Consider the following 25331-nt stretch of genomic DNA (forward strand, 5'->3'; position numbering starts at 1 on the left):
GGAGGCTCCGCCTTAAGGCGTGAAGCGGTTACGTAACCCATCCATGTTCGCCTCGCCTCAGGTTGCTCTCGTCTCTCTTTTCCGAAGAGTGCCGACCATGAATCCTTCGGTAATTTTCGGATTTTCGCCAATTGTTAAGCGAAAGTATGTTCGGCAAAGTTTGTGTTGTTGTTTTCGTGTGGTGCTGAGCAGAATTGACGTGCTGGCGAAAACGGGAGTGTTTTGAGCTTCAGGAAAGTGAGTTTTACCGTTTTAAAAATTCCTCTCATATTTTTATGAATATATAATGAGTGTGTTTGAACCAAATTTGAAAGTCTTTTATCGATACTGTCTGTTTTACTCAATGGTTTACGGTCAGTCATACCGTCTTTCACACGTGCGTCAAGAAGGACATGTTTATGAAACTGCTGGCGTGTTATGTTTTGATTGGCGTGAAGCAGTGTTTCTGGCCTGAGAGCTCACAAAGTAACTATGGTTGCTACGCGACTGGCAGTACGATGCCATCTCGTCGTATATTTCGCATAATCTCGTGTAATTATCAACCACAAACAAAGCCTCCAAAAAGTTTAACACCTTTGAAGCTCATTTTAATATGAAAAGCAAATAGTCTACCGAGACGACCATGGAACAAAAGGCATGCAGGCGTTACCACTCTGTCCATGTTACTCTGTGATTTTACGTTAATGAGCGGACAATCTACCTATTATTTAAAATGGTTGCTAACGATATATTAACATGTAAATGTGTGAAAAGACTTATAATAATTATGGTTGATAAATCCGATGAATTATTCTAGAGTATTTACAAAATATTACCTATAAGAATACTGATAGCACTAATCACACCCGTATGCGTGTAAATATGATTTATATATATATACTGATGATTAAGTTCAGTGAAAATATTACAAAGCATTTCACATTTAAGTGTATATACTTTAGAATATATATATATATATATATATATATATATATATATATATATATATATATATATATATGTATGTATGTCTGTGTGTCTGTGTGGTGTGTGCGTGCGTATGTGTGTGATGTATGTATGTATGTATGTATGTATGTATCTCTGTATCTATCTATGTATCTATCTATAGTATGTATCTATGTATCTATGTATGTGAGAATATTGACTGACTTCGGAGTGTTTCTGACACTGTATGGTATGTTTACGCGGTCTAATGATAAATTTGACGTCAGTGAATACTCTATACCTGATGTTTGTTCTAGATTCCCATTATCGTTTAAAAACCGACACCGTCCGGGTGGACAGTGCCCATTTATTTTGATTTATTTAAGGTATTTACTGTGAAAGAGCGATAAACCTATGGTAATTCCACAATCAATTTTATAAAACTCATGCGTCACTGACAAAAGAGCATTATGTGAATTTTCCATATGGTTCTTTCGACGAAAACACATTGGCGAAAATGACGACTGAATCACGACTTTTTTTGCAGCGTAATGGATGTTTTCAAAGGAATGGAGGTACATTCAATATGGATCCAAGACCTCCCTTTGTCTATATTTCACCTTGAACGAGATAATAGTTCATGTCCATCGCATCTGCATTGGAGCTATCTGTGATCCCCTACCCATTAATATTGATGAAGTACGTAGGCCATAGCGTTCGTATCATATTGTTTGTTGCCCCTATGACCAAAACAACAACATTTGTAGGAGGCCCAACATACAGAGAAATGATGCGACAGAACTGATATTTTTAACGTCGTTCTTGTGTGAACTGCGACTCCATTCTTTTATGTGATACTATAGTTCTATCAGAGGGGAGTTTGACTTGAGCCACCTACGTTGTTAAATTTTTCATCCTCAATGATCAAAAACAATATATATGTTATAACGATTTTTGAAGAGGGGTTAAAACTTCGGAGGAATGATCTATTTATCATTCGGGCTTGATTTTACATCTACAGATACAGTAGCCAGCAAGATATTTCACGAGGGAGTTGCTCTCGCGTATACCATATGTATCATGGTAAACCTCGTGCCATACTTTCACGGGAGACATATTTCACTATGCGTTTGTTTGGTTGTATTGCGACGATGCAATATAGTCCTTCATATAGAGTTAATCTGCAGTACCAGCTTCGCTATGTCGATAGCAAGCCGTATCATGAGTCTAATCTTTGTTGTCTACATTCTGCGCGACCACAGTGTCCTCTGTATTGAACCTGGTACTGTCGACCGAAACCGTCTCGATAGGTATATCGTTTCCGACCTTTGCAGTTGAAACCGACGATTTCGAATATACTGAGGTTTGCTTGGTTGCATACGCTGAGCTGCCCCTGTTGCCTTGCCTTGGCTGTTTGCAACAGAACGCCTCTAAGAAGGCTGCCCTATACCGAGCGCTCAGGGCATTGTAAATGATTGGGTTTGTGGCACAGTTGATGTATGTCATAATCCGCGCAACCTGAATCCATGAGTGATAGATTTCTTCTGGAATTATACCATAGAGAGAGTCTTGGTCGAATATCGGAACGAACGACGCGAACTCAAACGGGAATAGCAGGATAAAAAACAGCATACTGGTAACAATTAACATCCGAACAACCTGGTTTCGAGATTTGATGCTGCTTTGACTCCTCTTAGACTCGCCGACACCCTTGTTGTCGCAGGCTATCTTGATACAGATTATACTGTTCAGGATAGTAACTATCGCCATGGAGATGAAGAAAGGAAACACATGGATGATCTGGGCTGCGCGTGTTAAGGGACTATCGAACTCGTAACAGATGTAAATATACTCCGGTAGTCCTATGTTGCTGGGAAAGCCGAGCCATGCAAGCTCCACTTTATTCCATTTACTGTTACCTAAGGTGAAGGGTATGCTGAAGGTAAAGCCCACCACCCAGGTGATAAAGATCAAGACGAGTGTACGCTTTTTGCTGCTCATCATCTGTGCTTTGAGTGGAAAGGTGATGGCCAAGAAACGTTCACAGGTGAACAGCACAACAGTGAATAGCGATACGTAATACGTCATGTCCGTCATGCCGGCGATGAAAATGCAGCCTGTCTTGGTAAGCACAGTCTGGTCGAACTCAAGAGGTGAAGCGTAGAAACGGATAATCTTGTCGGCGATGGCGAATGATATGTACAGTGAGTCGCTGATGGCTAAGTTAACTAGGTAGTAGTTGGTGATGGTACGCATGGTGCGTACTCTTGCAACGACAAAGAGGAAAGCAAAATTGAGGCTGAGACCGAGAGCGAGTAGTATTGGCATGACAATTGTTATGACAATCTCTTGGTCTTTGGTGTAGTAATACTGAGAAGGATCAGTGTCGTCGGTGGTGTCGTTTTGTTCCTGTCCTGTTGAGTTACTGAAACTTACGTTGCTCGCCATGGCGATAACTTCCTATCACAGACAAACTTGTCCGATTATTGAGTGTTGTATGCTGTTCACGAACCGTGCAAGAGACCGATTGATTCCACGCAGGCAGTTTCACCTGGGTTTTGAAGTCGGCGATAATCAGTTGCCCTGTATGACAAAAATAAAAGTGAAACCGTTACGACATAACACTGTCGACAGTTAATATTTTCAAACCGAAAAGTGATCCATTGTGGAGCGATTATGCTCACTTTTGGCAAGAATATTCCTGAATAGCTAACGCTATCGCTAACGGGCGGTTAACATATGTTACAAGGAAAAATTGAAAGTTGATCTTTGCATACAAACACATATGGCGTTGCGGCACAAAAAGAATAAAACACACGCCATCGTCCACAATATGTAGGGCGATTAAGTGCTCTCGAGGTCGTTGAATCTGTTTATTAAAACTCCGCACGAGTACTACTCTTGGTCGGCTTAACCGTAATCCCCTTATTTTGCGCGTTACTACCGCGACGCAGGGGCACAGCGCGTTTGTTGGTAGAACACAGCCTTAAGATTGATCTGACACGCACACAAATCCCCCCATGAGGCCAGTCGAATCAGTCGAAAGTCGACCAAGAAAATGAAAACAATAAAGTCAATTATAGCCAGGTTATGTAAGTAATATTAATATATTGACAGGGGCCCGTTGCTTCACAAGTAATTATTCTGTGCACATGCATCCAATTCGCGTCATTATTTGTGTTATATCATTATACTACACTTGACAGCTTCGTTTAGATGACTTTGAAGAAGAGGGAATGAGCAAAAATTAATTTCTTCATCAAAACTGTCAAACTCATTTAGGTTGACAGATTCCCAACCGTGATCGGTGACTGTATAATTCATGCTATATATGAACGGGTTGTATCGAGACACGTCTTCATAAAAGGCAGTCATTGTGATAGCATTCGCACTGTCATATCCTTCATTGCCTACACGGAACACACAAACTGTGAGGAAAAGCCCCGGCCGCTTTTATTTCGCTCGTTCAATTACTAGTTGTGCAACACTTAAAAACGATACCTGTTACCATGCCGAAGTTTGAGTATAACCATGTGCGTATCGTTTCGAGAAGACTTCGTGTTTACATCTTGTGAAACGTGCCAGTGCAATTTAAACGTATCCATGTCTTCAGTTTTTGTCTACATTTAAAAATCTTCGCGGGACAGTTATTCGCTGCGCATGTGTGTATCGACGAAATTCCCAAAGCTCTGCTATTGCCTTCTCTCGGTACAGTTTTTGAATATGTGATACTGTAAGACACATTTCAACTCACAAAAACGAGAACCGCAGAGCGAAAATCAGTTTTTGTAAGCATAGAAAACAACGAAATTTGAAAGACAACGTCGTGACATGTTATTGACTGAGAACATCAATTTCAGAGATTAAAAATCGGGATTTAGTTTTGGGTTAGGGTTCTGTTGGTTATTCTGAAATGGACATAATCAGTTAATGTCGGTTCACATTTACTTTCTACTCTTTCCTCCACTCATAACATCTACCATCAGTTGATAACACTTAAAAGGTGCCATGACTAAAGTGCACTTCTGTCAATTTCTAATGGACCGGAACTCGTCACATTTCACTCGGACTGAACCTGTCAACGTCTCTACAACTTTGTACACATATCAATTTAAAGCTGACACGCATCTCTAAAAATGAAAGTTTTTAAACATTTGCACCTATTTTGCTCGCAGGAGCTTTAAACTATTATCCTTTGTGATCGAGAACACATCGGAGGTCGCCGCTAGCGAAGTTTTATACTCGGGAAGAAAACGGCCTTAAATTTCTCAATATGAAATTAATATTGGCCTCCTTCCTCTTTTAAATGGCCTTCATTTCCGATTTTCGGAAAAAAGTTGTCTCTTGACATACTATGCCCTAGTACCGGTTAGCTCTCTTGTTGAAATTCGATCAGCTTTCTTAGAATGGACGATCGATTCCCTCAAACTCCCAATGGTACGAATTTCCTGAAATTTCCGGCTAGCAGGATACTGCCTAATAAGGTAAGAAATTGCACTTTAGACTCACCTGACGGGGTAAGCCGACAATGCATGTGCCAATTTCATAAGAGGAGGCCACTGCGAGCGATTGCTTCTCTCCGCTCTCTTTCCAGAAACAAACTACCGATGTCAGGCAAGACGATTCGAAAAGGGAAAGTATAGCAGCGCTACTACTAGGGTTCTCGATTATCCGTATAAAACAGCTAGCTGGCCTTAACACGCTGACAGATGTCCTTTCAACCCCCTCTATTTTCCGTCACTCTTTGATAAAAAGCTTGCAGTTATCATTAAGTATATATTGTCCCGTTTCTTCAATTTGGTTGCGAGGGATTTCTTAAGGGTCGGTGACATTGTTCTGAGAAAAATAAACATGGAGCACTTTGACGTTGTCGTTGGTTTAGGTCACAGAGAAATCTCAATTTTAGGAAATCAGTTGTACTTTCAACAAAGCCTTGTCTCTATTGAAATTGTCATCATTACGTGCTGTAGTTTTGACAGTTCTCTACAATGCATTCGTCAGAGAGCGATTAATCGCGGTGTGACATTTTGAAAATGGTGATTTGTCATATCGTACTATGTATGATGGCAGAAATAAGCTCCCCATTTTCTCAAGAACGAATTACCTCCTGTAATGAGATGGCGAATTCCACGGCCCGTTGGCATTTATTCAAAAGCTGTATGGAAACAGGCATTCACCTCTGGCATTGCACGGCGTTGGCAAATCTACTTTTGTTCAAACCATGTAGCGCCTTGTCAGAAAACGGATTGCACGTGGTCAAAGGTCAGAATGGAACTGATGTCAGGCTGTACAGATTGACAGTTGACTGATAATAACCACCAGTAATCAAAAATGGTTAGACTGGCGAAAGTGTACCCATGCAAGGCTTAATTACCATTCGACATAACTGTAGACGGCATGTTTGCATTTATTCACCATTACATTGCACCTTGAAACAAGATCTGATATCTACCATGTTGAGGACATGCCTAGTGTTTTCCAGATGTGACCAAAAACTGTAGTCTGTCTAGACGGTGCGCGGAAGCAGGACCTCTGATTCTACATGCCGTACAGTCCATTTCATCTATATAACAAGTGTCAGAAGTGTGGTCACGGCGATGGAAAAACGATTTTTTTTCCCCTGCGGTTAATCACAGGCGAACATTTGGAATTCTTTCGGAAGAACACCTTCGAGCATTGTCCGCGCTCGCTTTGCGTTGCATATGCATAGGACGTCATTGAGCCATGGCTTGAAGTCGATCAGACAAATGATTCAAGTTGATTTTGAACCAGGTTTAGGGCTCAGATTGGTCGTTGCCTCTCTACTTTGTATGCGCCGTAACTTACATTCGTTGTTGGTGTGGATGACTACAAGATGAGGACGAATAGACTTAAACCAAGTACTCAGTATTCAGACAGCGAGATGCCTATTTAATGCATTTCTAATTACCAATCTAGGTTATACTTGTATTTTCCTTCTAAAACGTTTTAAAGTTGTTTTCAATGTGGTGACAAGCACCACACAAGACAGGAAACCCCTTTGGCATGCACATTGTCTATAAATCAGGCAACAATGCACCATCTGAAATTTAACGATTTGGACATTCGGACAGAGCTAGTGAGAAGACAGTCTTGTAGACACGTACAAACCATTGTAAGTTTTCGTTTGCCTTTAATAAGCATTTTGTTCGCGACTGCCTCCCCTCCCAATGTTTTGGTGTTGCAGCTCTGTTAATCTTGTTTGTGGAAACTACAGGCAGAGGGAAATGTCTAAAGCAACTCAAATTCATTTGGACACAGAACGTACGACATGGACCAGTTACTGTGTAAAGTAAACAATAATCTTCAAGTTCATGATGTCCATTCGATCTGGCACTTTTAATAAAGAACGTGATTACAGATGCACGTATGCTCAGAGTGTCTTTCAAATGGACATATCTCGACTGATCTACTGGTTTTATAATTTGTCAAGTATGTTTCGAATCACAAACTCCGCTTATTACCTCTGTAGAGTGTGTGGTGATCGGAGTTAGGTGTAAACTTCTTACAAGGTATCCTTGTATCTTGTGCATATAAAATAATCACGCTCATGCCAATCCAGCATCCGAAATCCATTTTATTTATTTATTTATTTATTTGTTTGTTTTATTAATCATCCAACAGGCGAACCCAATTACAGGATGAAGTATACCCATTGCCCACCAGCTAAGGGTTTGACAAGGGAAGTAGGAATTGGTTCGAGGGTTTCTTAAGAATAGTGGAATGAATATTCAATGTAAAAATAAAGCACATGTAATGTTATAATCAACAGATGCCAATAAATCAAATACCTTGTCAGTAATTTCAAGGATATATACATTATTGAAAGAACGCGCTGAATTTTACAAAAAACCAAAACATGTTAAAGTTTGTGAAAAAGTACTTTTTAAGGTTGTGCAAGCCGATTGTAGGTTATAACAGAAACAGACGTGTGTTGATAAGCGGTGAATCATTTCCTAGATGCACCGAACTGTCGTGTCAAAACCGAGGGTGAACATTCGGAAAGATCCCCACACATCGATAATGTTTCGACTGATGTCGATTCAAACCACACATTTAATTACTTCGCTGTCATTGAGGATCACAGCTCTTATATGCCACTGTCGTATTACTTCAACATTGAAGAGCCTTCAAAGAGTCGGCGCCGACTGGCATCAATACCGTAGTATTTGTATTATTTTAGTCGCAAACCCAATGACCTTTACTCAGAATGCTAAAACTAATGCCACAGACAGGGGACTTTCATTTATGGAGCTATCGGCACACGCCGTGTAATGGATCCCATGGTATTATATTCCTGATTCTATTGGAAGTAGCGCACTGGATCTATGTGTGTGGTTCATTTTACAAACGCGCCATTTAAGTGACTTGGGGCTACGCCGAGTTACAGACAATTTCAGCATAGAGTTGACCGTAGGATAAATGAACAGCTTACCGACAAGAACTAATTCTATGTTGTACACTTTGTTTCAAGATCTAGTTGCTTTAAATATCGCTAGTGACAGTTCCTTGAAGACAAGAACAGCAACTGCAGTAGGTTATTATGCAAAGCATAAGATTTCAGGTATAAGTTGGAGCAGTTGATAGGACGGCCAGGCAGACACTTGCGCAGGCAAGTGGTTATTTTGTTTATATATTATTTTGATGTTATTCTCATTGTTCGTATTCTCTTTACATCTTCTACTCAAATGTAAAATTTGAAGAAAATTTATTACAATTGAAAACAGTACGCGGCGTACACCGGTGACTAAGTAAGATTACGGGTTCTCATCAAGCGAACGCTAAAATTGGCTGTAAACGATGCACGCGAGACCATTCATGATCACGCGAGACCATTCATGATCACGCGAGACCATTCATAATCCTGACATCCTCTTTAGTCTCTCTGGCAACAATAACGTATATGAACCACTCTGGATTCAAACACGAAATTGCTTTTAACCACAGCACGGTTCAGAATACACATAAATCGAAAATGTATCAAAGACTTTAGTTTTAGCATACCAGTCTTTAAATTTACTCAACCGCTTAGTGCTGCTATTTAATAATTTTCAGATCTGTACGCACGAAACTGTATAGTCCTTATCGAACAATGCTCGGCATGTTTTTTCTAATGTAATCCATTAAACTCCTTCATATTACACTCAGGGACCATGATATATCGTTTGTACACAACCAAGTGGTTCCTTTTATCCTGGTTTTGTTTTGAAATCTGTCTCGGGTATTTCATGGAAGAAAAGTGATAAAATTTCACCATGATGTAATTAATTAGTTAGGTGATACGGAGTGAAAAATGCCACCATGTAATTAATTGGTTAGGTGATATGGCTCACCATGTTTAACTTTCACTTCACAAATTTATTCAGTGCAATGATTCTGCAAAAATCACATCACGGCCAAGAGTCGCACGGACACAACAAAATGAATGTACTGTTGAGCATGTGATAATTTCGCCGTTTGCGAGGTACGAAGACGTGGGACACTTCACAAATACGTATAAATACACCGACTGAAATATAGTACCAGCAGCTGTAATATCGCAGTGACGAATAAAACGTACCATTCCGTTTAAATGCTGACAGGTTACATCTCATACAGTGAGATTGACTAAACAAAGTGTCGCATTTACCTTGCTTCAATTCTGTCACTGCTGATGGCGCGGTAAAACATATATATTGTGATGGATGGGTTAAGGGCGAGGACACGGCTACGTCGGGATAACATCAAACACCATTTTATAGACAAGTTCGCCATCCTTTCACCATTCTATGTTGCCTCAATTTTTGCAAATTGATTGGCGGGTAGACAACTAAATTTTCGATATCTCTTAACTTCCCTCTGCGAGTTCATTCGAGCTTTTTATGTCGGTGTAATATGCTCGAGTTGATCTTTCTCTTGGTACTGACTTTTGATTATACGTTAATTTCCAGTTTCCTGTTTGACTTTCCAGTTTGCTTAAAATGTTGAATCCTACACAAATTTTGCTTAAACCCGCTCACTTCTTTACAAAGTTTGAACTCTACGAGGGGAAACGAGCCAAAGGGTTTACATTTCCGACACCAATTCATTATTTCCTTCTAGCACAAGTTCCGAGATAGAAAATTTGAATGTTACACGACCAACTGAAGATTGTAAAGACTCTTAAACATTCATCCGTCTCAACAACTGGATTTACAAATTCTAAATCCAAACATTTAGTCCTTTCGTATTTTCATTGTTTATCACAAGTGGTGTGGCAGGAAGATGTAATAATTTCCAGAAACCTACTTTTGACTATTAACTTTTTTGTGATTTATATAGTTTTAAAATTATCTTTAAGTTTGACTTTGAACACTTTTCAGTCATAAAAGTAGTTCGTAGCTAAAGACAAGTATGTCCTGTTGACTTGATTTTCCTGACCCTGTCCAGTATATTTCGAATGACTGATTTTGTTGGTATCTTTGTCAATGTGTCACAGTAAGTTGGCGTATGTCCTTTTCATTGTTTTCAAAGTCGGTATATACTTAAAAACAAAATTGTTTCCATAATTTTTCGTTAGGAAAGTTTGATTGATTGATCGATTGGTTGATTGATTAATGAATTGATTGATTGATTGAGTAATGTATTGATTGACTGATGATGGATGGATGGTATGATGGATGGATTGATTGATTGGTTGGTTGATTGATTGATAGATTGATTGATGTTCGATTCCATGATACGCAATAGCTAAAAGCCTCATGCAAAAGCAATGTCCTTACCGCTAACTTTGAAATATACTTACCGATATTAAAATGGCATTCAATCAGCCTCGATACGCAGCAACATCAGATAATTAAGTATTTTACATTTCACGAATAATTAGCCAGTTATATTGTAAAATTAACTTACGGCGTTGAAATTGAACATTTTGAAAGGTCGCCCTTCACAGCATTGATCTCAAAGCTTCGAAGGTTTTGCGCACGCAGAGATTGTATTATCTCAGAAAGCAACACAAAGAGGCAATATCTCAGAATGCATTAGATTGAAGGCTATCCCAATACACCGATTGGAATTGAAATTACTCTCCGGTATGACACAATGAAATTACTCAACAGCATTAATTGCCAATGGACCTCCAAGAATAAGTATTATTCGGAAATCTTGAATGAAGGCAAAACGCCCGCGTTCCGACATAGAGACTAAACGCTGACAAATGGACAATTCTTAACCAATCCAGCTTTACTGTTGACCTAATTTGAAAATATTAAATGGAATTCTCTCCTAATGGAAAGTAACGACAGCTAATGGTGCTGAAATTATACTTTACCCTTCATGCTGTCAATTATCACTAACATTACATGGCTTGCGTTGATCCATGTAATAGTTGTAATTTTTTGTTATTTCAAAGTCTTTGACGAAATGTGTAAAAATTTTGATACATACGCCTAGCGAGTTCATAGCCTCGCCATTTCAAGTCTTACTCTTCAATTTGTGATTTTTTCCCGATCGAGTGAATCTCAATTATCCTTTCATGGCCACTACCTTGTTCAAAACAAGCCGCACCAGTGCTTCGAGAAAGATTGCAAATATAGTTTTCGACCGTCTGAGTGGGTTTTCATGTCATTTGAAACTTGACTGTGGTGGATCAAACAAGATTGGAAAGTTATTGACATTCCATATGACCCATCAAACATTACTCACACCAGAACTGTCAAGATTATCTCTCATCTGGTCTAGAATTACACATTCGAAGATGAATGATGAAATTTAATGCGTTGTTCCAGCCCGTTTTAAAATCTCTCTCCAATCTGATCGTTAAGAAACCTTTAACCTTTTAATACACAAATCACCACACTGGAAGAGGCATGGAAGATCCCGACAAAAAACTTTTGCGTGCTGTAGTTGAGTATATTCCAGATGTCGAAATCACGCCAAGATTTTAATGGTCGCAGTCATCCTTAGCCATTAACGATAATTTCACGGGAATTGATACCGAACCGCGATCCTGGTGATCTTGCCTTCCAGAGAGTACACACTGCAGGAACTCAAGCGGTAATAGAGACAGCTGGGATATCCGCGCCCGTGAGTTCGAAGTATCCAGGGATAACTTACCCACACAAAAGGCGATATGGCGGATTTTCGTCACTCAGAGATAGTTGAGTTAATACCCTCAGCCCCTGGCCTTAAATTGATTTCGCCACTGCCTCAGAACGCAAACCTTAAGCACAGTAAAATAGACAATCAGGGGAATTCCGGAGAATACGCATTTACTTGAGCAGTGCAGTGAGGCGTCACGCGATGCATCTAGGCTTCTTGTGTGCAGAGAGTTCAGTGGGTCATAAAATTACTGATAATCTGTTTCTCTGATTCGAAACGAAAACGTTGTCGGCTTAATCAGGCGAGAGATCTGAGACAGACGACGTCAGTGGAATTTACAAGCATAATGGGGAAACTTATCCTACGCAGATAGAGAAACGTTCGAACACAGAGCACACTTCAATGGATACGACATCCGCTTGGTGCGAGTACATGTAAATTTTCCTTACATCTTTAAGTGGAATTCCATTAAAGTACTTTTACTATCTGATGTCGTCATTATATAAGGTTGACAAAATGCAAAGTTTAAACAAGAGTTCGGGGAATATCTAAATGTTAGTTTAAGACAACAACGATACATGAAAACGTGGTAATTGCCGGTCTTGAACAACTGATGCCTCTCGTTCGAATAATTACAATTTCTGAAGAGCGACGAAGATCAAGACCCATAAATTTGTTTCTTAGCGTGACCATTTCAGCACTTCAAAATAATTCGAGATTTCGTATTTCTAGGTGAAGTCGCATCCAGAAGACATTTTCTCCTTGTTTGTCTGTCTGTCTTTGTGTATCAATGTCTGTCTGGCTATAGTGTCTATTCGTGTTTAGTTCCTTCTCTTTATCTCCTCGGTGTGTCTCTTTCTCTGTCTGTCTATCTTACTGTCTGTTTGTTGCTGTGTCTGTCTCTGTCTCTGTCTGTCTGTCTATCTCTGTCTCTCTCTGTCTCTCTCTGTCTGTCTGTCTCTGTCTGTCTGTCTCTCTCTCTCTCTCTCTCTCTCTCTCTCTCTCTCTCTCTCTCTCTCTCTCTAGTCAGTATGGACAGCATCTGATGGCAATTCTGGCTATGTCACTCGTTTCTTTTGCTTTGAATTCTTTATCAAAACAATTTTGAATTCTTCATCAAAACAATCACATTGTTTAATCTAAGATGCAGCTGATAAAAAAGCATGCGCTCGTAACACGCACTGACTTCATTTCGCGTTAAGGTACATGATTGAATCCTGCAGCTTTGTTTCTTAAGGTAGTTCGCGTCTCGAAAGTGAAAAACGCGAACTTTTCTTCAAACTCTCCTCACTGAAACTTTCAACCATTCTCTTTCGAAATCAAGAATAAAAATCAGGGGTTACCGTGGAGAAGTTTGTTACTAGAGAAACAAAATAACCTTTGACATTAGCATGAACAACATATAAAATTCCAAATGTCCGCCATCCTTGTTTTAACTCAATGGGGAAAAATAGAACTTTCCATCTTCTAATAGACTTTTCTTTCTCCCAGAGCTCCAAAATGAGCCCCCACAAATGGTAGACCAGATAACAACGAGTACAATTTGAGAATCCAAATGTCTATCATCGCGGTGCTTTCTACCTACAAATTGGAGAAGTGATTAAAAGTCTGCAGGATGTCGTCAAAGGTAGTTTGAAATTCAGTTCTAATCTCAGAAGCATTGACTGTAAGCGTGTTTCTTTTCGTGCACTCATAAACTTCAAAAGAAGGCATTAACTTCGCAGGTTACAGAAATGTAAGCCATGCTGTATGTTTCTAATTCCGCAGCCTGTATCGATCACCCTATAAACAAAGGTATACAAAGCCTGAATTTCAATGTGGAATATCAGTCTGAGCGTTGGCAGCGCTTTTATTAGTAATTTGAAGATTATTTTACTTCAGCTCTAGATTAATACTTTGACACTCTAATCTTTGTATTTTCTAACCGTTCTAAAAAGCCATTTCATCGAACAGAGCAGGGTAGTATCGAAGCCGCCAGCGTCACGAGATCTCTGTAAAGGAAACTTGTTCGCAGATATGATATTTATGATGCCGACATTTGTGAGATGTAGGAGTCGCTATGACAACAGTTGTGCGCGATACCCCTGTAAAGATGGAGAAAATGATGAAAAATACCACTAAGGAGTGAGTGAGAGATAGAATAACATATCTCTGTTTTAATGGACGATAACCAACCAGGGTAGTGATGAACGCCACTCACCCGAGTCTGCGTATTGCAGATGCTCACGGACAGGGTGAAATGCCATATCGAAGGAACGCACTTTCACATTAGTACAGTTGCGGGATCGTGACTTTTGCAGTTATAGATACCCATGCTGTACCATTCTGGTGTTAGCCTATATCTTCGTGGACCATTCGTTTCGGAAATCAATAGCCTACAGTTCATGTTGGTCGTAGATGCCGTTTGGTAAGGATTGAGCGTAACGATTGGGATTTTTCGAAGTGTGAATAATTGAGCACAACAGCTTGTATGATTTGCGACACCACACAACGTAATAACATATTATGAAAAATAAAAGGTTCTTGTCACGCTCAAATTCTGAGGATCTCAGGGAAAAACTGTAAGAAACGCAGTTGACTGAGTTCTGTGGCCGTACTCACCTGTCAGTGTGCAGCGGTCGGTCTCGGTTAACGGAACACCCGTCGAGTGCTGCGAAATGTTTACCCTACGAGTGGAAACACACTCTGGGGCCGCCAACTTCAACACAAGTGGGTAATAAACCAGGGCTGGATCACGTGACAGAACGTCGACGCGAGTCACTGGAACGCAACAAGCGTGCGGGTTAATCCAGTTTGTTTTTCCCTTTTTATCATTTTCGCATCAGCAAATATGATTTGCCGGCAGACAAATGAAATGTTAGCCGTTCCATATGAGATTCCAAATAAAGTGTGTGTGGTTTACATATATTTGCTGGTACCCGTTGGAATGATGGTAAACATATTAAATTGTGTGGACACTGGGTACAGGTTAAAGTTTCAATCGGAAATTGCTTTCACTGCCCGCTGCGCTCTAAGCGTTGTATATATATATATATATATATATATATATATATATATATATATATATATATATATATATATATATATATATATATACGTAACCCTTTTGTGAGTGGGGTAGAATAATGATATTACATGAGTGTTGTTTTTTCAATCTTGAATAGAAAATGAATGTGTGGCAATTTATGTTACCAAATACTAGAGAAAAGTCTTTATTCTAACGCTTAACAGCGTTTAAGGTAATCAATCAAGTTGATTTGCAAATATGAATGCCATAAGGCGCTTGCAATAGACCTATAATGCAAGTGTACACATATACGTCATTGTCAACAGCTTGGATTAACGAAAGCTCCCTTGTAACATGGCTTGAACTAGTGAACGACGTGTCATTATGGATCATTTACAAGCAATAAGAGCCATGAAGCTGCACACGAGAAATGTTTCTCACTGCGCAACGGCCTTCCGCACAACGCCCCGGGTGTGTGGCTAGGGCGGTTTCGTCAACAGGCGTGGCAAGCACAATGAAGCAGCTTTCATCACACACCCATCTTACCATTCTGCCGAAAAAGTTCCCATTGTATCCTCGTTCGCTGACCCTCCAAAACTACAAAGCGCTCTGTTAACTATGTTACGATTTACAATGCTTTATCAAGTGCAATTACTGTGCTAACAAAATGTAGGCATTGGAAAGAATTGCAAGGAAGGTTATAGCGACAGTTCCTTTGCAAGATATTTTGATAACATTGAATGCCTGTTGCAGCGTGGAGATTATGGCAACACTGGAATCCGTATTATTTGTACGTTTGGCACAGAGTATGGGAATATATCATTGGTTTACGAGAATCAATCACCGTAATGTGTTTTGAAATGTAATTGATACATAGTCTAAATCTAGCCAATAATTCATTCAGTTTATTGGGGTCCATAAAACGTCTAGATTGTGCCATTGGTCGACTGTCGCGTTTTTGATTCCACGTACAATTTTCAAATGCCCTGTCTTTCAATTTTCAAATGCCCTGTCTTTCAGCGGCGGGCTCAGTGAACGTGCAAGCTGCTACCGGCCAATATGGTTTTAGGCAGTCAAACAGTTGACACAAACGCGATTTGAGTACCCATGCACATCACAAGAACAACCATATTTGAGACATTAGCTTGTGTTTAGAAAATTCACAAAAAGGCATAAAAATGGCCACAACTCTCACTGACATCAGATTGGTCGAGATCGTGAAGGTGTCACCCTGTGATGGGAGAGCTCCAATTAAACAATGGGCGCAAAAGTAAGATCAGGGTTCAATAGCGGCTGTCCCGTAGCCATGGCAACCATACATGAGTTCCATTTCATCCCTGGGTCTGAAGCCACCGCGAAGAGTGTAATTGTCCGTACTTTCGTTCTATGTCCTTGTTTTTGATTGGCAGCACTGAAATTCGTTATAAGCCAACAGTCACTAACGACGCAGTTCGTTAACAGGATTCGTTCTCAAACGACTTCTTTCCTAGTATCCTGTTAGTATAAAAACTAACAGCACAAAAGTAATATTCTCTTTAATGTGGCGTCACTCATATCGAGTCCGCTTTTAACAGGGTTTTTTATTTCCTTTCTCCGGTGTTAATACCGAAGGAAAGCGTAAAATATTAACAACAAACTGTGATGGAAATTAAATGATCTCAGAAAAAAATATTTTTGATAATGAGATTTATCAAACAGACATTTCTCATAGGGCTCAGAATTTAATTGGCTCATTCGACGCATGCCTGATTTGGCAATCCAATTCATACCGGCTAATGAAAATGAATGGAGTTTTGACAGATCCATTTGTCGCGCCATTCGATCGTATAATTTCACATTCAGTCGGCGCATTCTGTCAGTGAAAATTTGAATATCGCCGAACAATCGACACCGCAAGAGTCAAAAACATTGCAGTTTTGACGGTAGACAGTCTCAGGGGATATACAATTAGTGAGTGGAGATTTATTACTGATCAAAAAATATATTAGTAAAGTTCCATTACAATCGTCTTTACACTGAATCAGATGTGCTCCATAAGTTACATGATGGACAATGATTGATACGTGTTTACCAGTGTAATGATATGTCGGGCAAAAGGGAGGCTTCAATGCCACCATCGATTAACTCCATGCGTCTAACGTGACACACAGGGCTGAGATAACAGCGTGATTTAATTTCTAGACTTATAATTACCAGGAAATTTAACCGCTGTGCCAAGTGTGTATAGACTGTCGCCCGTGATTCGTTAGAACCGCGTCACGTGACGTCGACCGGTAAGTAAAAGGTAGCAACTGTTATATTCCTGTGATCGGAGTCAACTGGTTTAATTAAACAGTTATCTAAGGTTTATTTTGAAAATTCGTCGCCTTAGATTTTTCTTTCCTTTGAAATCCTGTGCCTACTGCACAAAATGATGTAATTAATCTGATTTATCCATCCAATGGGAACGGAACAATAAATCATGCGCAGTCTCTCCAGGCGTTGAAAAATATATGTCTCCTGGTAAGTAAGATGAAAGTTTCTCAACATGTTGTCCCTGATAATGCTCGATACTGGCCAGGCCAAATGAAATATTCCACCCCAAGCAATTCCGGAGGAACACGGAGTTACAGCGTACACCTCACAAACACTCCACGGAGAATATCAATACAGCGAAGCAGACAAAAGCCTGTGGGAGAAATAATTTCCTCCTTTTTAGCTCCCGAACTGTTGTTTGCCAGCCAAATTCTATGCAACTGTCACAGTTCGTTATGCAGAGTAATTAATAGCTCTCGAAGGTAGAGACCACTTTTTGTTGAATGTGAATTGCGTTCTTTGCAAGAAGCGCGGTCATGGACAGCTGACCAGTGTTGTCCTGGCCTTGTCTTCACGTGGTTCTGTTTGCTCACTGCACTGATATCGAGAGATTGAATGGAATATTCTTCTTTTCACGGTACACAAAACAATCCTTTCAAAAAAGCAGCATGAATAGCTTCATAGAGCCATGATTGTGATTTAAAACCTTGACATTAAATTGAATGTCGATTAAGACCGTTCTCGTCAAGGAAGACTGCGCATGCGCTCAGGGGGATCAGGGCAATTTCAATCTTTCAAACTCCTACAGCAGAGTCTTATTCTCGGTTATGTTCGTACGAAGCAAAATATTTTTCAACGTCAGTGATAAACGAAAACGTAGTAGGTTCAAAATTTCAATTCTAAGGCAGCACGCGCCTTGAAACTGAGAGACTTAAACTTTTAGCTTAAAACCGCCTTCAGAAACTTTCGACCACTCCCTATCAATATCAAAAACGAACATAGGTCACCGTGTAAATATTTGGAATAGAGAGAATAGTTACCCATGATTCACTGACATTTGAAATTCAAAATGGCCGCCAAACCAAATTTAAGTTGACGCTATTGGGCAAAATAAAATTTTCGAGTTTCACAAAAATAAACTGGTGAAAACTTCATTTTCTCCTTTGAATCAGCCCCCGCAAATAGACGACCCAAAAAGTACTGTAAAAGTTTGAGAGTCCGAATATCTGTGCCCGAGGCACCTTAACTGTGTATGCCTTCATTCACTGTCTGAAATCGCACTGGTCTTATTAGTTCGCCTGCATTAGAATTATCACGAAGAATACGGAAGTTTCCTTTGAGAGATGGTAATGGCGGGGTGTGACAGTGAGGAGATTGCTTGAGATGGAAAATTTCGATTGAATTTGCGATAGCCTGAACGAGGAATGCCCCGGGACAATATTGTTCAAATCGACAGGTGCAAAATGCTCCCGAGAGCTGCAGGAGAAACGCACGTCATTCCAGCTTGTTTATTCCACCGTGATTGCAATTCATCTCATTCACTCTGCAGAAGTCTCCACCAGAACTCGACACAAGAAGAGGACGCTTTCGTCTTGTACTTATGAACTTCGAAATAGCCTTGTTACTTTCAGGGAGAAAAAGAAGGTATAATGTCGTACCTACAGCAAATACTGAAGGCAAAACATCAACAGGTTCCAATTAGCTTCAAGTTGAAAACAGATAATGTCCTGCGGCGGCTAGTAGAATCTTTACAGAAAAAGGACGCCACTGTGCATTCTGCGAGGTTCCATTGTGATTTTACCTTTAGTCGTCAGCGGTAATCAAATATCATTGAATAAGAAATGTACATACAGGCTGCGCTTATTAATCGCCCATCTATGTGCAGTCACAGCCACAAAACGAATTCATAGGATACTTAGTAATAATACGCGGTCTGCTGTACGATGCAAAGTGAAAATAGCCAAACTACCCAATTTCGTCCAGTCGTGCGCGACATTTCCAATTCATCCCATCGCGCGGACGTCAGGTACGGGAATAATTCAGCGTGGAATTTGTGTGAGACTGCTGGAAACGAGACAAACGTCAACGACTATTGACGGATAATAACGACGTGAGAGTCGCCGCAGTACTAATTCAGCGATGACAATCACCGATTGCATGAATAACGTTTTCCGTGATTTCTTGAGAAGTATTTGGAAATATAATATCCCTGGGCCGTGATTCGGGCCAATTAGACACACAATTCTACAGCTAGGCCAAAGCATTCGAGGTATTTTCAGCCGCGAGTTCTGGCGAAATGACTTTGAATTCTCAACAATATAGGCTGTTCATGCAAAACCATAGATCTGCTAGAAATTGCTAGAAACTGCAGCGTATTGTCGATAATTTGCTCAATCGGTATTGTCTCTACACAGATAAACACAATTCGATATTTTGGTCGTCAAAGGACGAAAAATTGCAACCATTTAAGCCGCATGCAGGACTGTATTTTCTTAAATTTAGCCAAAAAGTTTTTCCAAGTCGTATATCCTGCACAACTTTTTTTACGAATAATCTGAAATCAAAACCGCTTTCTGTATTTAGTTTTACCACTAAAGAGAGCTCACGTGACCACGCCATCAAGAGCTTTTACCAGTGATATGATTGAAAAAATATAAGCTTAATCACCGGCATGAATACCATATGCAACGTGATACTGTTAATTTCAACTTGTATGGGCCTCGGAATATGCTCTTCTTTTGCATTTTACGCCCGAAACTTTTGACTCGGGGAGATTGGTGGGGAGGGGAGAGCAGAACGCGTAGAGACCAAAAAGTTAACACACTGCCGTGTAGTAAGACAGCCAAAATAGCATTTACCAACACTATACGCATTATGGCATGAAAGAAGTGTTGTGTTATAAACACGTTTGCATGAGCGAACAGGCACTCGGAAAAGTACGCAAAAGCCAGAGCGAAAACTTGGACTGATTCTAGGTAGGCGCACCTCGGCAATGCAACATGCTCATAATTCGTCCTTATACAAACAAACGAACGGCATTATCATTCGGTGCACGTTTAACATGAGTTTTTAGTGTCTGTGTGTGCGTCATAAACGAAACTTCCCCTTAACAATGTCCTTTCGTGTTCAGCCCCTTCCTTTCAATTACACACACATTGAGACTTTCTCTGGTCTCGTCACACTCCGAATTTTACCTTGAATAGGCGACTAGTCAGGGAGAAAATTGGTCTTGATCAACATTCAATGGAAGAGAATATTTTTCTTTACCCTGCACCGAGATCAAGAACGCTAATCACACAAATTCCTTGAACTGTCGCCAAACTCATTGTATGAATGTTGACCCGGTTAATAGGTATCAATGGGATGCCTTAACATTGCCATTAAAAACTAACCTTGTTTGATGGTACTAGATGAATATAGAAACAAAATCATATGATGAAAAACAAAAATTACTGACTCCTTTGACCTAAAGATAATGTGTTCTTATTGATATCCCCTTGTTTGTGTAGCGAAAGCACATTTTAAAATATTATGTTTATTCACATTTGTAATAAACTTTTATTCACATGCATCTATTCCGTGTCCTTATGGGTGCGCCTTTCTACGATGTTTTTCACCGTTTGCTGTCGATATATAGCAATAAACAAGTGATAAATGACAGGTAAAAGGCAAGTAAATTGAAAAGTGAATGGTTTATATATAAAAGCGTATGGTCATTTTGGATAGAAAAGAAATATCAACAAAGTAATCAGTACAAAACGTGACAGATTCCCCACGTCTATTGTTATAGGAATCATGTTTTTGAAAACAGGCGTAGCAGCTACAAGCACTATGGTGTCAGCTTAAACTGCTGTAAATCAAAGCATGCGGAACTGAATCTAAATAAAAGCAGTACAGTCTCTAAAACATGGCACGAAATGCCAGGAGAATTCGTCTACAAAACGTTGCGGTGGTTTAGCGGTTGCTCTGTGATGGGTTGGTTTGATTAGTCTCTCACAGCACACAATCGCGAATTACGAACAGACAGTACCGCTGACGGACCAACAAACGTACACCACCGTCTGGAGTGACGTTTGGACGGATTGATATCTTGCAATCTCCTGAAAAGCGTCCACATCAAAGAGGCAGTACAGTGTAAGATGTGACGGATTTTCATATGAAAAATTGGCAAACTAATGCAATTTCGATAGCATTGCAGAAGGACTTTGAAAGAGTATGTAACGCCTTTTATATTTCTAAATAAAATTGGCGCGCTTTCACACGGGGCATTACAGTTGGCTATGTTCTTAGAGCTTAAGGCTACTGATTTCAAAAAAAAATTACAATCTTGCAGACGCTATGGCAAGATTCAGTTGTAAAGAATAGCACGTGCTGCTAGGAAGATAACGGGATTTAGTTAACTTTGGATCAGATGAATGAAAAGCTGAGCGTCCTAATTCTTTAGCTTTTTGGTGTCTGCATACAATTCTCATTATCAATATTCATCTCATGAGCAGGAACAACACAATTGAGGTAATATTTGATATTCGCTGGTGTCAGTTTGTGTTCATGAGTGCGCATGTTTCGTAGCCGCTTTAGTCTTGCGATTGGAGTGAACGGTATTGATGTGGAATTGTGGAATATATGGAAAAATTCTGGGGATGGGCAAAACGGGCAAAAATCCCGTGGAACCGTATTATTCCAAAAAAGTACGTCTTCTTTCAGTATTTCAGCGTTGCATAAAAAAAGCTACGTAGCCGTGACGTTAGAGGTCTAAGAACTGTTTTACACATATCTCCACAGTTGCCATGCAATACGACCCCTGTTTTGTTGCACAGAGTGGATTTCGATCAATTGAAATGCAATTTCAAATAGACAGCGGAGTCAACACCCGTGCACTCTGTCAGCAGTCCGGTGCGTAGTCGGCGGGGACGCTCGGAAAGCCACTCGGGAATTGTGATGGATTGCACAGCATCCGTACCAGCCCCATCACATTCCCATGAAACAAACACAGAAATCAATAAAGCACACGAATATTTCAAAACGAAATGAGACCTCGTAATGAAATTATTCATATTTATAATACCGAGACATAAATCTACAACGAAATTAATGTTGCGGAAAAAAAACTACCTATCTTCATTATAAGGGGCCCACTCAAGACTCGACCAGAAATGGTCATTGCGATAATATTTAACTAATAACGGAATATTCACAAGGCACTAAAAAAATCTGCAGAGGTCTCGGTAATTACTTCGGTGAAATGAGTTCTTTAAATTAATAAAATCATTATATTTAAAGTACTCTGGTAAATATTGTTCTCGATTAATGTGTTCATTTCTTCAACTTGTGAACCAAACATTAATGTATGGTCTAGCCAAGGGCACTGAGAACGTGCGGTACGGTCGTTTCCTGAACACTCGAGCGACTCCCCGCATGCCATTCTGCTCCTCTGAAGGCGGAAGCCCGCACCAAGGCTGAAATCTGTAATTTCTTTGGTTATGATTGACAATGTGAAGAAACGGAGGCGTTCTCTCACTTTACCCGCTGACTTCCGCACAATTGAGTCATCAACGCAATCTTTGGCTTTTTTTCGATAAATACAAGTCACAGCCTCAGCGTGTGCCAGGGTCACGTCCATGGTTACTTTCTGTCGAGGATTTCTCATTTTACGCAATAATGACACTGTATACATGAAAAGAAAATCAAAGAACGAAAAATAAACCTTTAATTCATTCACCTGGCAAAAATAATTGAAAAGTAATTAATAATGAAATAAAGTCAGGTACATTAAGAAATAGACAATCTCAGTACATTAATAGTCTTTCTAAGGAAACACTGAATAATCACTATGACGACGAAAGGTTCAATGAAGATTTCTAGGAAACGACAATACTTACATGATGGCATCTGACAGCACACGAATTAAGTAGGCCACACTTGGGGTCAAATCGCCCCACAGGCAGTCCACCATCTTTCGAGCCTCTGTTGTCATCATCCATTTCAATTGCCGCAATTTTTCACGACGTCCGGTTGCGCTGATTTTCCATTATATTTTTAATGAAAGTGATAGAATCGTAAAATAAGTTCAATATGGTTGCCTAGCGAGATTCAAATCCCCTGTTTCCTTCTGAAAATACGAGCACGGTCCTGGCCTTTAATTATACATTTCCAGCCATAATTTGATTACAAGTCGCGAAATGACGTCGATACCCGCGAGAGTATTTCCATTCCTGTTCAAATATGAAAACAAAATGACCTTATCCCGTTAATGAGAGCGCTTCTAAACCTTAGGAATGGTTGCTGTCGCCGCCATCTACTTGAAATTGTTTTATGTCACACTGCTCAGCACCTTTGTACCGCCACGTTTAGCCTGTATAACTGGAGTATTTTATAAAACATTCACGGGTTACACGTTTATCGTCCAACTTTCCAGCGTTTGTCATCGATTGTACCGTGTACTGACGCGTAACATCTTCCTATACAATATAAATTGTTGAACAGAATAGAGAGCGCAATCACGCACAAGTTTAAGGCTTGTTTCAAAGCAATCACCCTGCAAGTGATTTAAGTTATTCTAGCCGAGTTCTTAAGGTAGAACGCGCCTCGGGGACAGCTAGTCGGACTCTCAAATTCCTACAATTCTTTTCTGATCTACCACTTGTGGGGGTTCCTTTTAAAGCTCTTGGTGTAAGGAAACTTTTCACTGGCTTAGTTTTTCGAAATCCGCAGAGTTAACACAGGGATGGCGGCCATTTTGAATTTTAAATATCAGTAAATCTTGAGTTATTTATTTCCCTAGTACCAAATTTGCATGGTGACCCCCGATCTTTATTCTTGATTTTAAAAGAGACTGGTTGAATGATTCATTAAGGAAATTTTGAGCAAAAGTTTAAGTCTTTCACTTTCGAGGCGCATACTACTTAATCTTGCATCTTCCATGGAGGGAGTGGGGAGTTGGGGGGAGGGGGGGCAAGTAGTTCAACAGGTAATATTGGTTTTTATGACGACACTTTATACGGGCTTGGATAACGTTGATTTGATTATCTGCCTGATGATTATCGATGAACCTACAGCGAAAAGTTAAATTACGGATATTCGATGCCTCAACTACAAACTATTACATCGTATATTTGACTGCTATCTTCATTTGTATTCACAAGTTTCATTCAGTGAGAAGACCAGTAATTTCATTAGGATGTACATGTCTTCAACTCTTTCAAATAAAACGGGAGTAATGAAATCCTGAAAAGTTAATTAAACCATAAAAAGTCTTTAATTAAAAACGCTATTTATTTTAAAAACTGAAATTAGACTTGGATCACCAAACACCACATTTCATAACACGTTTACAGTATCTTGCTCCACTTCACGACGAAGTACAAAGATGCACATGAACGGTATACAAGCCTATAGTACATTTGTGGGTCTTATACGCAAATTGTGTTTGATACTCGGCAACTTGCCAATTTTAAATATATACGATATTTTATATACTTATTAAGAATAACAATTACTTGTAACAACTTTGAATTTCTTGGAAAATTTCCATCTGATTCTCAGAGGTTGTGCACATACATACAGAATGACGGAAATAGTGTTCTTATTCTACAACTCCATCGAGCTTCAAATACGAGTGACAGTTCTTCATAAAGCCATAACGTTTTTGCTCATTGTGTAAACTTTAAACTTCTCTTCTGAACTCCATTTTGGTTGGTGATTTGTACTTAAATCGAACCATTGACTGGCCACGAGTCCGGTAAGTCATGCATAAATATTTCAGTTCAAAGTCTATCTTTGGAAAAGAAAATGAAAACTATTTTTAATACTATAATCAATGAAACATTTTTCTACTGCGAGGCCGTGGTCCCTGAAAGTTTGCTTACGATTCACATGATGTCATTGTGATGTGGTAAAACGATAAAAGTAATACATTCACCAGAATTTTCCAGTCTTTCACATTTGCATGTAGCTTTATCTCAATAACCAGTATTCCTAACAATTCAACCAACAGGTTTCACCTCAAGATATTTCCCAACGTTGACGAACG

General features: G+C 39.7%; 1 protein-coding gene across 1 annotated transcript; it reads right to left on the reverse strand.

Annotated features, from left to right (window-relative positions):
* Window positions 1-1379: 1379 nt before the first annotated feature.
* LOC139131537 (neuropeptides capa receptor-like) lies at window positions 1380-14750 on the reverse strand. The gene is made up of 2 exons (XM_070697628.1): window positions 14602-14750; window positions 1380-3507 (listed from the first exon to the last, which is right to left on the reverse strand). The coding sequence occupies exon 2, from the start codon at window positions 3370-3372 to the stop codon at window positions 2152-2154; it is 1221 nt and encodes a 406-aa protein (XP_070553729.1). The 5' UTR covers window positions 3373-3507; window positions 14602-14750; the 3' UTR covers window positions 1380-2151.
* Window positions 14751-25331: the final 10581 nt, after the last annotated feature.

This window comes from Ptychodera flava, chromosome 4 (genome assembly GCF_041260155.1).
Source record: "Ptychodera flava strain L36383 chromosome 4, AS_Pfla_20210202, whole genome shotgun sequence".
Taxonomy (NCBI): Eukaryota; Metazoa; Hemichordata; class Enteropneusta; family Ptychoderidae; genus Ptychodera; species Ptychodera flava.

Bases quoted from the DNA above. Each gene is read 5' to 3' on its own strand.
- LOC139131537 (XM_070697628.1), bottom strand. From the start codon at position 3,372: ATGGCGAGCAACGTAAGTTTCAGTAACTCAACAGGACAGGAACAAAAC.